This window comes from Symphalangus syndactylus, chromosome 14, assembly GCF_028878055.3.
Source record: "Symphalangus syndactylus isolate Jambi chromosome 14, NHGRI_mSymSyn1-v2.1_pri, whole genome shotgun sequence".
Lineage (NCBI taxonomy): Eukaryota > Metazoa > Chordata > Mammalia > Primates > Hylobatidae > Symphalangus > Symphalangus syndactylus.
In genome coordinates, this window is record NC_072436.2 from 63917559 (window position 1) to 63930735 (window position 13177).

General features: G+C 42.6%; 1 protein-coding gene across 4 annotated transcripts in view; it reads left to right on the forward strand.

Annotated features, from left to right (window-relative positions):
• AKAP10 (A-kinase anchoring protein 10) overlaps positions 1 to 13177 on the forward strand; it is a 73380-nt gene that overhangs the window by 51795 nt on the left and 8408 nt on the right. For all 4 annotated transcript variants that reach the window (XM_055243214.2, XM_055243216.2, XM_055243217.2 and 1 more), the window contains one exon: positions 4495 to 4577. In XM_055243214.2, the coding sequence (XP_055099189.1) occupies positions 4495 to 4577 (83 nt within the window). The remainder of the gene's footprint in view (positions 1 to 4494; positions 4578 to 13177) is intronic.

The following is a 13177-nucleotide window of genomic DNA, read 5'->3' on the forward strand; positions in this document are numbered from 1 at the left end:
TGGAGTGACTTCCTGGGTTTTAATCTTGGCTCTGCCATTTATTGGCAGCTGCTAACCTCTTGGTATCTCAGTTTTTTCATCTGTAAAATGAGAATAATAAAGTGAAAAGATGCCAACATCATTTACTCTCGGCTGCATAACTGATACTTGGAAAAATTATTCCTTTTTAATAAATTAATAATTAACTTGGTTATTCATTTTAGTTTAATAATTAAATAATTTTTAATAATTAACTTGGTTATTCATTTTAGCTTGTAATAAAAAGATAGTGATTCATAGGATATGCCACTTTCTGAAATTTACCACAGATCCAATCATAAAATCACTTTCTCTTCCCTAAAGATGGCTTGATTAACATGTAAAGGTGTGTAAAGGCTTGATTACCCTACCCTGATCCGTACCCCAGTTCCCAGCAGTACCATGAAAAAGGGATTTCAACATATTTAATTACTTTCAGTAGAAGGTAACAGTGGTAGGCCAGACGCGGTGGCTCACACCTGTAATCCCAGCACTTTGGGAGGCCGAGGCGGGTGGATCACGAGGTCAGGAGATTGAGACCATCCTGGCTAACACGATGAAACCCTGTCTCTACTAAAAATACAAAAAATTAGCCAGGCATGGTGGCGGGTGCCTGTAGTCCCAGCTACTCAGGAGGCTGAGGCAGGAGAATGGCATGCACCTGGGAGGCGGAGCTTGCAGTGAGCTGAAATCCTGCCACTGCACTCCAGCCTGGGCAATGGAGCGAGACTCTGTCCCAAAAAAAAAGAAAGTAACAGTGGTATTGGGAGACTGAGGAGCCTGGAAAGTACTTGAAGGAAGTAAAAGGTTTGTTTGACCACACTGTGTTTGGAAAGCCAGCTTTTTCAGCTGTGTCAGCTTTGCATAGTGATTTTTAGTTCTTTTAGAAAATAATGGACAAGGCTGGGCACGGTGGCTCGCGCCTGTAATCCCACCACTTTGGGAGGCCGAGGTGGGCGGATTACCTGATCTCAGGAGTTCGAGACCAGCCTGGGCAACATGGTGAAACCCTGTCTCTACTAAAATACAAAAAGTGAGCCGGGCATGGTGGCGTGTGCCTGTAGTCCCAGCTACTCTGGAGGCTGAGGCAGGAGAATTGCTTGAACCCGGGAAGCGGAGGTTGCAGTGAGCCGAGATCGCGCCATTGCACTGCAGCCTGGGCGACAGAGCAAGACTCTGTCTCAAAAAAATAATAATAAAAAGGAATGGACAGTAAACCTAAATGAGTTCATTCCCAAAGATGATGTTATTCTTAAGGAATGGTTCATTTATTTAAGACCTTACATAAAGTCTATCAAATGCGTGATTTTTCACTTCTGTAATTGTGTGTGTGTATAATGTAAATACATATGTTTTTGTTTTGTTTTGTTTTTTTGAGACGGAGTCTCCCTCTGTCGCCCAGGCTGGAATGCAGTGGTGCAATCTCAGCTCTCTGCAACCTCTGTCTCCTAGGTTCAAGCATTTCTTCTGCCTCAGCCTCCCAAGTAGCTGGGACTACAGGCACGTGCCACCATGCCCAGCTAATTTTTTGTATTTTTAGTAGAGACGGGGTTTCACCGTGTTAGCCAGGATGGTCTCGATCTCCTGACCTCGTGATCCACCTGCCTTGGCCTCCCAAAGTGTTGCTATTACAGGCGTGAGCCACCACGCCCAGCATGTATTTTTTAAATGGATAAAATGAAGCAGAAAAGAGAAATGATAATTTTTCTTCATCTTGAAAGATTATCTTCACCAGGCGCAGTGGCTCACACTTGTAATCCCAGCACTTTGGGAGGCTGAGGCAGGCGGATCACTTGAGGTCAGGAGTTCGAAACCAGCCTGGCCAACATGGTGAAACCCTGTCTCTACTAAAAATAAATAAATGGTTTTTAATATATGTTTTAGTTTTATGATTTTAGCATCTTTCTGAAATTTTTCTCAAGGCAAGTAAATTTGTATCAGTTGGTATATTGGCACCTATCTATGAAATAACTTATTAGGAAGGTATCTCTAAAATAAGATCTACTTTGCCTGAAATAAACTGATATATTGCTGTTCACAGAATTTTTCTTTTAACCAAGTTGACAAATGCATTATTCTTGACCTCAAGTGATCCACCTTCCTCAGCCTCCCAAAGTGCTGGGATTACAGGCATGAGCCACCGCACCTGGCATTATTCTTACAAAAAATTAAATTTCTAGTTAAGTTTAATGTCGCCTTTGTTCATGTACCATTGCTTATTTTCTTCCCTTCCTACTCACAGTAATCATTCTTATGGTGTGCATTTTTGTTTGCTTATTTTTATCTAATTGATACTGCGCTCCATTTATACGTTGTACTTTCATTGACAGTGAGTTTTGGACATTTCTATGTTCGTCTATGCAGACTTACCCATTTTAACTACACTGTAGTATTCGGTATATAATATTTACTATAACTCATCACTGTAGCAGAGCATCTCATAGTGTATGATTACTGTTTTGCCATTTTGGTATCAATGAGTATTTCAGTCATTTGCAGTTTTTCCCTCTTATACCCAGTATTACAAAGGATCTACTTTTATATGCTTCTTTGTACCAAGAAGCAGATTTAAAAATTTTTTTTTGAAAAAAAAATTTTTTTTTTTTTTTTTTTTTTTTTTTTTTTTTTTTTTTTTTTTTGAGATGGAGTCTCACTCTGTCACCCAGGCTGGAGTGCAGTGGTGCAATCTCGGCTCACTGCAAGCTCCGCCTCCCGGGTTCACGCCATTCTCCTGCCTCAGCCTCTCCGAGTAGCTGGGACTACAGGCGCCCGCCACCACGCCTGGCTAATTTTTTTTTTGTATTTTTAGTAGAGACGGGGTTTCACCGTCGTCTTGATCTGACCTTGTGATCCGCCCGCCTCGGCCTCCCAAAGTGCTGGGATCACAAGCATGAGCCACCGCGCCCAGCCGAAAAAATTTTTGAAAAAAATGAAATGAAGTCTATGTTGCCCAGGCTGGTCTCAAACTCCTAGGCTCAAGCAGTCCTTCCATCTTGGCCTCCCAGAGTGCTGGGGTTACAGGCATGAGCCACCATGCCTGGCCTAGATTTTAAATTTTGATAGCTCTTACAATTTACTTTGTAAAGTATCTGCATCATTTTATGTTCTCACCAGTCATTAATAAGAATACCTCATACTTTTGACTGGACACAGTGGCTCACGCCTGTAATATCAGCACTTTGGGAGGCTGAGGCGGGCAGATCAAGAGACCGAGACCACCCTGGCCAACATGGTGAAACCCTGTCTTTATGAAAAATACAAAAATTAGCTGGGCATGGTGGTGCGCCCGTAGTCCCAGCTACTCAGGAGGCTGAGACAGGAGGATCACTTGAACCCGGGAGGTGGAGGTTGCAGTGAACTGAGATCACACCACTGCACTCCAGCCTAGCAACAGAGCGAGACTCCGTCTCAAAAAAAAAAAAAAAAAAGAATACTTCAGACTTTTCCAGTCTTAAGTTTTTGCTAATGAGATTGAGTTTCTTTTGGTATGTCTCTTGATTGTTCAGCTTTTTTCTTTTATGAATTGATTATTCATCTCCTTTTCACATTATTTCTGTTGGGTGATTTTATTAGTGACTTGTTAAAATTCTGTATATTTCTTCAGCATGACACTTCATTATTCAAAAAAAAAAAAAAAAGAATTCTGTATGTTTCTCAATACTAATCATTGGTTGGTAATACCTTAAATTAAGACCCTTACTGTATTTTTTGCTTTTTTTTTTTTTTTTTTTTTTTGAGATAGAGTCTTGGTCTGTTGCCCAGGCTGGAGTGCAATGGTATGATCTCGCCTCTCAGCTCACTGCAACTGCAACCTCCACCTCCCTGGTTCAAGTGATTCTCCTGCCTCAGCCTCCTGAGTAGCTGGGATTACAGGCACCCACCACCACGCCCGGCTAATTTTTGTATTTTTAGTAGAGACAGGGTTTCACCATGTTGGCCAGGCTGGTATCAAACTACTGGCCTCAAGTGATCCACCTTCCTCGGCATCCCAAAGTACTGGGATTACAGGCATGAGCCACTGCCCCTAGCCACTTTTTGCTTTTTAACTTTGTTTTATAGTACTATAGTTTTAGTATAAACAAACGTATATATACACACAACTATGGCTTTATAATATATTTCAATCATTGTTAGAGCAAGGCCTACCTTTTGGCTGCTTCTTTTACAAAATTGTCTTGGCTATTCTGGTGCCTTTTTTCTTCTTTGTGAATTTTAGAATTGTGAATTACCTGTTGACTCACCATGTTTTGTAAACCGTTTGAGGATTTTGAATGGAATTGCACTCAATTAAAGATTATCTTGCTTTCTGTGCAGCAATGTTTTATTTCAAATAATCCCTACTTTAAATTACATAGGATAGCTATAAATTGTGTTTCTGGCTTTCTAGATTTAGATGAAACTCTTAAAATTGATTTTTTTCTCCTAAATTTAAAACTGATTGTTAGAAGTTATAGTTTAATGTTCATCCTTATTTAGGAAGATGACATTTGGAAGAGTCAGTGACTTGGGGCAATTCATCCGAGAATCTGAGCCTGAACCTGATGTAAAGAAATCAAAAGGTTTGTGGTGTTTTTATAATTCATATTAAGCCTTTACTCACGTTAGTGATTGACTGTAAGTCAAAGACCACTTAAGGTTTAAACTGTTTATTTTATAAAGTAACCACTGTATCTTTCACCTTGTGTTTATAGTCACAAGTAAGTACAAGGGCTTCCTGTAGTTACATCTTTATGCAATCTCTGAATCAAAAGTTAGTGAACTTGCTTTGCCACTCCAGAAGGCACATGAATATGAAAAAGCATTGTCTGTTTTCTTATTTAATGGCAAAATACCCAACGTAAGTTGGACTTAATGTTTCAGATCCTTTATTTTATTACATTATTATATTTTTTCCCTTTTCTTTCCTTTTTTTTTTTTTTTTTTTTTTTTTTTTTTTGAGACGGTTCATGCTCTGTCACCCAGACTGGAATGCAGTGGTCTGATCTCACCTCACTGCAACCTCTGCTTCCTAGGTTCAAGTGATTTTCCTGCCTCAGCCTCCTGAGTAGCTGGGACTACATGTGCACACCACCACACCTGGCTAATTTTTGTATTTTTAGCAGAGATGAGGTTTCACCACATTGGCTAGGCTGGTCTCATACTCCTGACCTCAAGCAATCCACCCACCTTGGCTTCCCAAAGTGCTGGGATTACAGGTGTGAGCCACCATGCCTGGCCTTATTAAATTATTTTTATTAAATTTCCTCAAGATTGATGAAAGTAATGAAATATATGTGGAAAATAGACTGGATTAAGAAAATGTGGCACATATACACCATGGATACTATGCAGCCATAAAAAAGGATGAGTTCATGTCCTTTGTAGGGACATGGATGAAGCTGGAAATTATCATTCTGAGCAAACTGTCGCAAGGACAGAAAACAAAACACCGCGTGTTCTCACTCGTAGGTGGGAATTGAACAATGAGAACACTTGGTCACAGGGTGGGGAACATCACACACTGGGGCCTGTCGTGCGGTGGGGAGCTGAGGGAGGGATAGCATTAGGAGATATACCTAATGTAAATGACGAGTTAATGGGTGCAGTACACCAACATGGCACATGTATACATATGTAATAAAGCTTCGCGTTGTGCACATGTACCCTAGAACTTAAAGTATAATAAATTAAAAAAAACGAAATATATGTGGAAAATATTAATAGGTCAAAATTCAAATTGTTCACTTAATCAGAAGAGTAGCTTAGTCAAATCCAAGGGTTAGACAACAGAAATCTTTTTTGTCAAGTGCATTCTTTGTGACTGATTTCATTTTCTTCCTGATTTACACAGGAAGATTTCAGAAACTTATGTGGATCCGTGACAGATGATATCTAGAAGTTTTTAGTTTGGTTGAATTGACAGTATTTTATTGAGTAAAAGACACTAATTTTTGTAAGAAGAAAAATTCAATTTTGATAAGTATGTTTAAGATTAAGAGCTATTGGCCAGGCGCTGTGGCTCATGCCTATAATCCTAGCACTTTGGGAAGCCGAAGCAGGTGGGTCACGAGGTCAAGAGATTGAGACCGTTCTGGCCAACTGGTGAAACCCCGTCTCTACTAAAAACACAAAAATTAGCCAGGCGTGGTGGCACGTGCCTGTGCACCCGCCTCCGGGTTTAAGCGATCTTACTGCCTCAGGCTCCCGAGTAGCTGGGATTACAGGCGCCATGGCTCATTGTTGCATTTTTAGTGGAGAGTGTTTCACTACGTTGGCCAGGCTGTTCTGGTCTCAAACTCCTGACCTCAGGTGATCCGCCCACCTTAGCCTCCCAAAGTGCTGGGATTACAGGCGTGATTCACTGTGTCCAGCCATTTATTTTATTTTCTTTTTTTTTTTTTTTTCTGATACGGAGTCTTGCTGTGTCGCCCAGAGCTGGAGTGCAATAGCGCGATCTCGGCTCACTGCAACCTCTGCCTCCTGGGTTCAAGCAATTCTCCTGCCTCAGCCTTCCAAGTAGCTGGGATTACAGGCGCACGCCACCACATCTAGCTAATTTTTGTATTTTTAGTAGAGACAGCGTTTCACCATGTTGGCCAGGCTGGTCTCAAACTCCTGACCTCGTAATCTGCCCACCTTGGCATGCCAAAGTGCTGAGATTACAAGTGTGAGCCACTGCGCCCAGCCATCTTATTTTCTTTGTTTCTTTTTTTTTTTTTTTTTGCCGGGTGGAAGGGAGACAGAGTCTAGCTCTGTTGCCAGGCTGGAGTGCAGTGGCACGATCTCGGCTCACTGCAACCTCCGCCTCCTGGGTTCAAGTGATTCTCCTGTAATCTCAGCCTCCGGAGTAGCTGGGAATACAGGCATGCACCACCACGCCCAGCTAATTTTTGTATTTTTAGTAGGTATGGGGTTTCACCATGTTGGCCAGGATGGTCTCTATCTCCTGACCTCGTGATCCACCCACCTTGGCCTCCCAAAGTTCTGGGATTATAAGCATGAGCCACCACACCTGGCCCGTTTTATTTTCTTAATGCAACTGTTGTTTAGGTAATTAATTGCATCTTTTCATTTTGATGAATTATCTACTTTTTGGTCAGATATACATTTGACAGAGAAAGCAAAAAATGCAACAATTATTGAAGTAATTTAAACCAAAAAAGGGCCTATTACCTAGTTGACCTTATTTATCCAAATAATTACTTTTATTTTCTATTTTGTCAGAGAAGTCTTAGGTACACAGTTGGGAAGAATCTTAAGACTGAAGGAAAATCTACACAGTTCCTTCAGTAAATAATGTTTTGCTTTTCCTGAGTTAAGGATAGGGAAAAAAAAAATGTGTGTGTGTATGTTTTAAGTAAATGATTTTTGAGTGCCTCTTTGTGTACTTGTATTCACACGGCAGGTTAGAAGATTTAGATCTTGCTTTCAAAAATTTGACAGTCTAGTAGTTATGTGCCTTTTTTTTTCTTTTTTTTTTTTTTTTTGAGACGGAGTCTTGCTGTGTCGCCCAGGCTGAAGTGCAATGGCGCGATCACGGCTCACTGCAACCTCTGCCCCCCAGGTTCTAGCAAGTATTCTGCCTCAGCCTCCCAAGTAGCTGGGATTATAGGCACCTGCCACCACGCCTGGCTAATTTTTTTGTTATTTTTAGTAGAGATGGGGTTTTGCCGTGTTGACCATGCTGACCTCAAGACTCCTGGCCTCAAGTGATCCACCCACCGTGGCCTCCCAAAGTGCTGGGCTTACAGGCGTGAGCTTGTATTGGGTAAAAGAACAATATTGGGGGCTGCATGGTGGTTCATACCTGTAATCCCAGCACTTTGTGAGACTGAGACGGGAGGAGTGTTGGAGCCCAGGAGGGTGAGGCTGCGGCTGCAGTGAATTGTGATCATGCCATCGCACTTCCACCTAGGTAATGGAGCAAGACCATGTCTCTAAAAAAAACAAAACACAATTTTTTTAAGGAATACTGGGAAGAGGTCAGTGGTGGTTTTAGAACAAGAGGAAGTGCCAGATGACCTTTGTGAGGCATTGGCCAGGAAGAACTCTGCAGTGTCTTTAGGTAGTTTCTGTCCATAAGAATAATGGGGTCTCCTCCCCAGTATGAATAGAAAATCTTTGAGCTGTTTTTTGTTTTTTTCCTGAGATGGAGTCTCTCTCTGTCGCCCAGGCTGGAGTACTGTGGCGTGATCTTGGCTCACTGCAAGCTCCACCTCCCAAGTTCACACCATTCTCCTGCCTCAGCCTCCTGAGTAGCTGGGACTACAGGCGTCCGCCACCACGCCCGGCTAATTTTTTGTTATTTTTAGTAGAGACGGGGTTTCACCATGTCAACCAGGATGGTATCGGTCTCCTGACCTCGTGATCCACCCGCCTCTGCCTCGCAAAGTGCTGGAGTTACAGGTGTCAGCCGCTGTGTCTGGCCTGTTTTTTTTTTGTTTTTTTTTTAATTTTTTTTTTTTTTTTTTGAGACGGACTCTCACTCTGTCGCCCAGGCTAGAGTGCGGTGGCGCGATGTCGGCTCACTGCAAGCTCTGCGTCCCGGGTTCAAGCCATTCTCCTGCCTCAGCCTCCTGAGTACCTGGGACCACAGGTGCCCGCCACCACGCCCGGCTAATTTTTTGTATTTTTAGAAGAGACGGGGTTTCACCGCATTAGCCAGGATGGTCTCGATCTGCTGATGTCGTGATCCACCCGCCTTGGTCTCCCAAAGTGCTGGGATTACAGGCGTAAGCCACCGCACCTAGCCCAGTTTGGTTTTTTTTGTTGTTCTTTGTTTTAATCTGGTCTCATACCTCTGACAGCTCATGAAGAAGTGCTCCTGCTTCATATGTATATGTGTTAGCATAGTGTTAACATAGCATAGGTGTTCAGTGTTTGCAGTTTGTTTCTGTTTGTTTTATATGAACTAAGGTGTATTATGAGCAGTTGAAGATATACAGGAAATTTTTTCCCAAACCACTATCTCTGCTCATTCTATTCATTCAGTCTCTTTATGTTATTCCTTCATTCATTCATTTTATAGAACAATGGAGTGCCTGCTGTATGCATCTATTGTTCTGGGTCCTGGGGAAGAAAACAAAGTTCCTGCTTTCATGGAACTTACATTATGTTGGCGGAGACAGTAACAGACAGACAAATGTAGCCTGTGTACATGTGTTACATGAAAAGCAGGGTAGTGGGCTGGGAGAGAGTAGTAGGGAGTGCTATTTTCGAGGTGGTTGTCAGGAAAGGCCTCACTGAGGAGGTGGCATTTTGAGTAGACCTGAGTGCAGTGGGGGCGTAAGCCCAGGCAGCATGTGGAGGAAGAGTGTTCTTTGAGGAAGGAACAAGGATAGAGGCCCGAAGCTAGAGAGCTCAGCATGATCAAGGAACAGCAAGCCCCATGTGGCTGTAATGAAGTGAGCAAAGGAATGAGCAGTAGAAGGTGAGTGAGTTGGGAGGTCATCAGAGACCATGGCAAGGACTTGAAAGTGTCAGGGACACATTGGAAGTTGGAGCAGGGAAATGATGGGATTTATGTTTTGTTTTTGTTTTATGTTTAATGTTTTTAAGGGATTGCTCTATCAGCTATTTGGAAAATTGAGTGTAGGGCTTCAAGAAGAGAAGCAGAGAAGTAACATTCTTGCCATAGTCATAGTCTAAGTAAGGGATGATGATGGTGGTGTGGATGAGGCTGGTAGTGGAAGACCAGTCCAGTTCGGATTGTATTTGAAGGTAGAGGCGAAAAGATTATATTTCTACCAGCAAGCCCATCTATGAAGTTAGTTGTATTATTAATTTAATTGAGACATGCCCACATAAACTAATGAATAGGAATTTCTGCAGTTTGGTTAAACACCCCCATATATCCTGGTTCTTCTTTTAGTTGTCCAGATGTCTCTTTAAGTCAAGTATTTTTTGGTGGTGTAGGAGCCTAGAGATTGAATTTATTCACTCAGAAGGCATTTGAGTGATTACTGTGTGCCAGGCACTATGCTGAATGTCAAGGATGTAAACAAGAGGGCATAGTCTCAGTCTGTTTTACTCCAGCTTGGTTCCTTTTTAATGACCCTGACTTGTTAAGCGTATCAGTTATCCCACAGAATGTTTAATCTTCTGAACTTTCCTAGTTGTGTTGTTTAGCTTATTTCTCTCTCCTTGACATTTCTTGTAAACTGGAAGTTACACCTATAGTCTTGATGATTCGTGTTACACATTTTAGATTAGAACACATCATGTGTTGTATATGGTGTTTTTGAAAGGCTCTCTATATATTGGTCTGTACATTAAAATATTGCCTGAATGGATACACATAAATTTTAACAGTGATTACATTAGAGATGAGAAGAAAGAGGTGCCTTTTACTTTTCAATATACCCTTTTCCTCTGCCTTTTGAATTTTCTTGCCCTATGCATACTTTATTGCTTAATCATCCACCTCATCTCTTCCCCGTGGCTTCCTGTTGCATTTGGAATGAAATCTAGCCTCTTTGCTGTTACTTATGGATATCCCTTGCTGGCCTCTATCACCTTACTTTGAACCACTCCTTTCATGGACTGAGCTCTCATTGGACTACCTTTTATTCTTTTGCTGAAGTTTCTTCACTTTGAGGGCCTCTGCAGTTGCTATTTCATGGCTGTGGCAAGCCCTGCCATGGCTTTCATGCAAGGATGGTTCCTCCTTCTCATCTCAATATTATCTCTTCAGAGAGGGACCTTCCCAACTCAGATGATCTAAAATCCTTTTTATATACCACTCACTACCACTTCTTTCTTTTCTTTTTCTTTTCCTTTTATCTTTTTTTTTTTTTTTTTTTTTTTTGAGACAGGGTCTTGCTCTGTTGCCCAGGCTGGAATCATGACTCACTGTAGCCTCAACTTCTTGGGCTCAAATGATCCTCTCACCTCAGCCTCTCAAGTAGCTGGAACTGCAGGCACACACCACCATACTTGGCTTATTATTTTACTTTTTGTAGAGACAGGGTTTCACCAAGGCTGGTCTCAAACTCCTGCCTCAAGCAATCCACATCTCTCAGCCTCCCGAAGTGTTGGGATTACAGGAGTGAGCCACCACCCCCGGCCTATTTTCTTATTCACTGTCTAAAATTATCTTGTTCATTTATTTACATACTTATTTATAGCTTATTTCTCAGCTAGACATGGTGCCTCACACCTGTAATCCCAATACTTTGGGAGGCTGGGTTGGAGAATTGGTTGAGCCCAGGACTTCAAGACCAGCCTGGGCAACAAAGTGAGACCCTGTCTATAAAAAATTGTTTAAAAATTAGCTTGACGTGGTGGCACACGCCTGTGGTCCCAGCTACTTGGGAGGCTGAGGTGGGAGAATCGCTTGGGCCCAAGAGGTTGAGGTGACAGTGAGCCATGATTGTGCCACTGCACTCTAGCCTAGTGACAGAGTGAGACCCTGTGTCTAAAAAGTAAATAAAAATAGTTTCTCTTTCATGACTAGAATATTAACCTCTGTGTGGGCAGGGAGTTTGTCTATATTATTTGGCACTATATTTCCTGATTCTGAAATTATGCCTAGCACATGGTAAGTACTCCTTAAATATTTGTTGGTTGAATTATTTAATACTTAAGAATTTCATTTGGGATTATCTGAGTGGTAAGATTATGGGTTATATTTATTTAAGAAAAAAATCATCTTTTAAACTTGGTTGCCCTTTGCCACACTGACATAGACACTAAGTTTTCTTAGCCAGATTACTTCTGAGGATACTCACAGAGGCCATTCTCTTCTCAGTCCCCAAATAATTGATATTTCTTAGCACTTTCAAGCTAATGCAATTCTTAGATGATGTATCTGTGTATATCATATCCTCATTCTACAAATGTAGAAATTGAAGGCTGGGCACAGTGGCACTCGCCTGTAATCTCAGCAGTTTGGGAGGCCAAGGCGAGCGGATCACTGAGGACGGGAGTTAAGACCAGCCTGGCCAACATGGTAAAGCCTTGCCTCTTAAAAATACAGGCTGGGCGCGGTGGCTCACGCCTGTAATCCCAGTACTTTGGGAGGCCGAGGCAGGCAGATCACGAGGTCAGGAGATGGAGACCATCCTGGCTAACACAGTGAAACCCCGTCTCTACTAAAAATACAAAAAATTAACCAGGCGAGGTGGTGGGCGCCTGTAGTCCCAGCTACTCGGGAGGCTGAGGCAGGAGAATGGTGTGAACCCCGGGGCGTCGGAGCCTGCAGTGAGCCGAGATCGCGCCATTGCACTCCAGCCTGGGCGACAGCGAGACTCCGTCTCAAAAAAAAAAAAAAAACAATAATAAATAAATAATAATAAAAAAATAAAAAATAAAAATAAAATAAAAATACAACAATTAGGGCCGGGCACGGTGGCTCACGCCTGTTATCCCAGCACTTTGGGAGGCCAAGGCAGGCAGATCACAAGGTCAGGAGTTCGAGACCATCCTGGCTAACACAGTGAAACCCCGTCTCTACTAAAAATACAAAAAAATTAGCCAGGCATGGTGGCACGCGCTTGTAGTCACAGCTATCGGGAGGCTGAGGCAGGTGAATCCCTTGAACCCGGGAGGTGGAGGTTGCAAGGAGCTGAGATTGTGCCACTGAACTCCAGCCTGGTCAACAGAGTGAGACTCTGTCTCAAAAGAAAAAAACAAAACAAAACAATTAGCCAGGCGTGGTGGCGGGTACGGGTACCTGTAATCCCAGCTACTAGGGAGGCTGAGGGAGGAGAATCGCTTAAACCCAGGAGGTAGAGCTTGCAGTGAGCTGATAATGCACCACTGCATTCCAGCCTGGGCAACAGAGTGAGACTCCGTCTTAAAAAAAAAAAAAAAATAGAAATTGAGGAATGTGGAGATTGTGGTTTGTGATTTGTTAGGAATCACACAGCAGGTTAGTAGCAACTACAGGGCTTTGGTTCAGAATACCACCTTGACAACGGTTTGTTTACAGTTTGGCTCCCCTTCCTCTCTGCCTTTCTCTCCTTCCTTATTGAGGGCAGCTGGAAAGAATTTTCATCATTTACTAGCATATAGTTTTTTTTTTTTTTTTTTTTTTTGAGGCGGAGTCTCGCTCTGTCGCCCAGGCTGGAGTGCAGTGGCGCAATCTCGGCTCACTGCAAGCTCCGCCTCCCGGGTTCACGCCATTCTCCTGCCTCAGCCTCTCCGAGTAGCTGGGACTACAGGCGCCCGCCACCAGGCC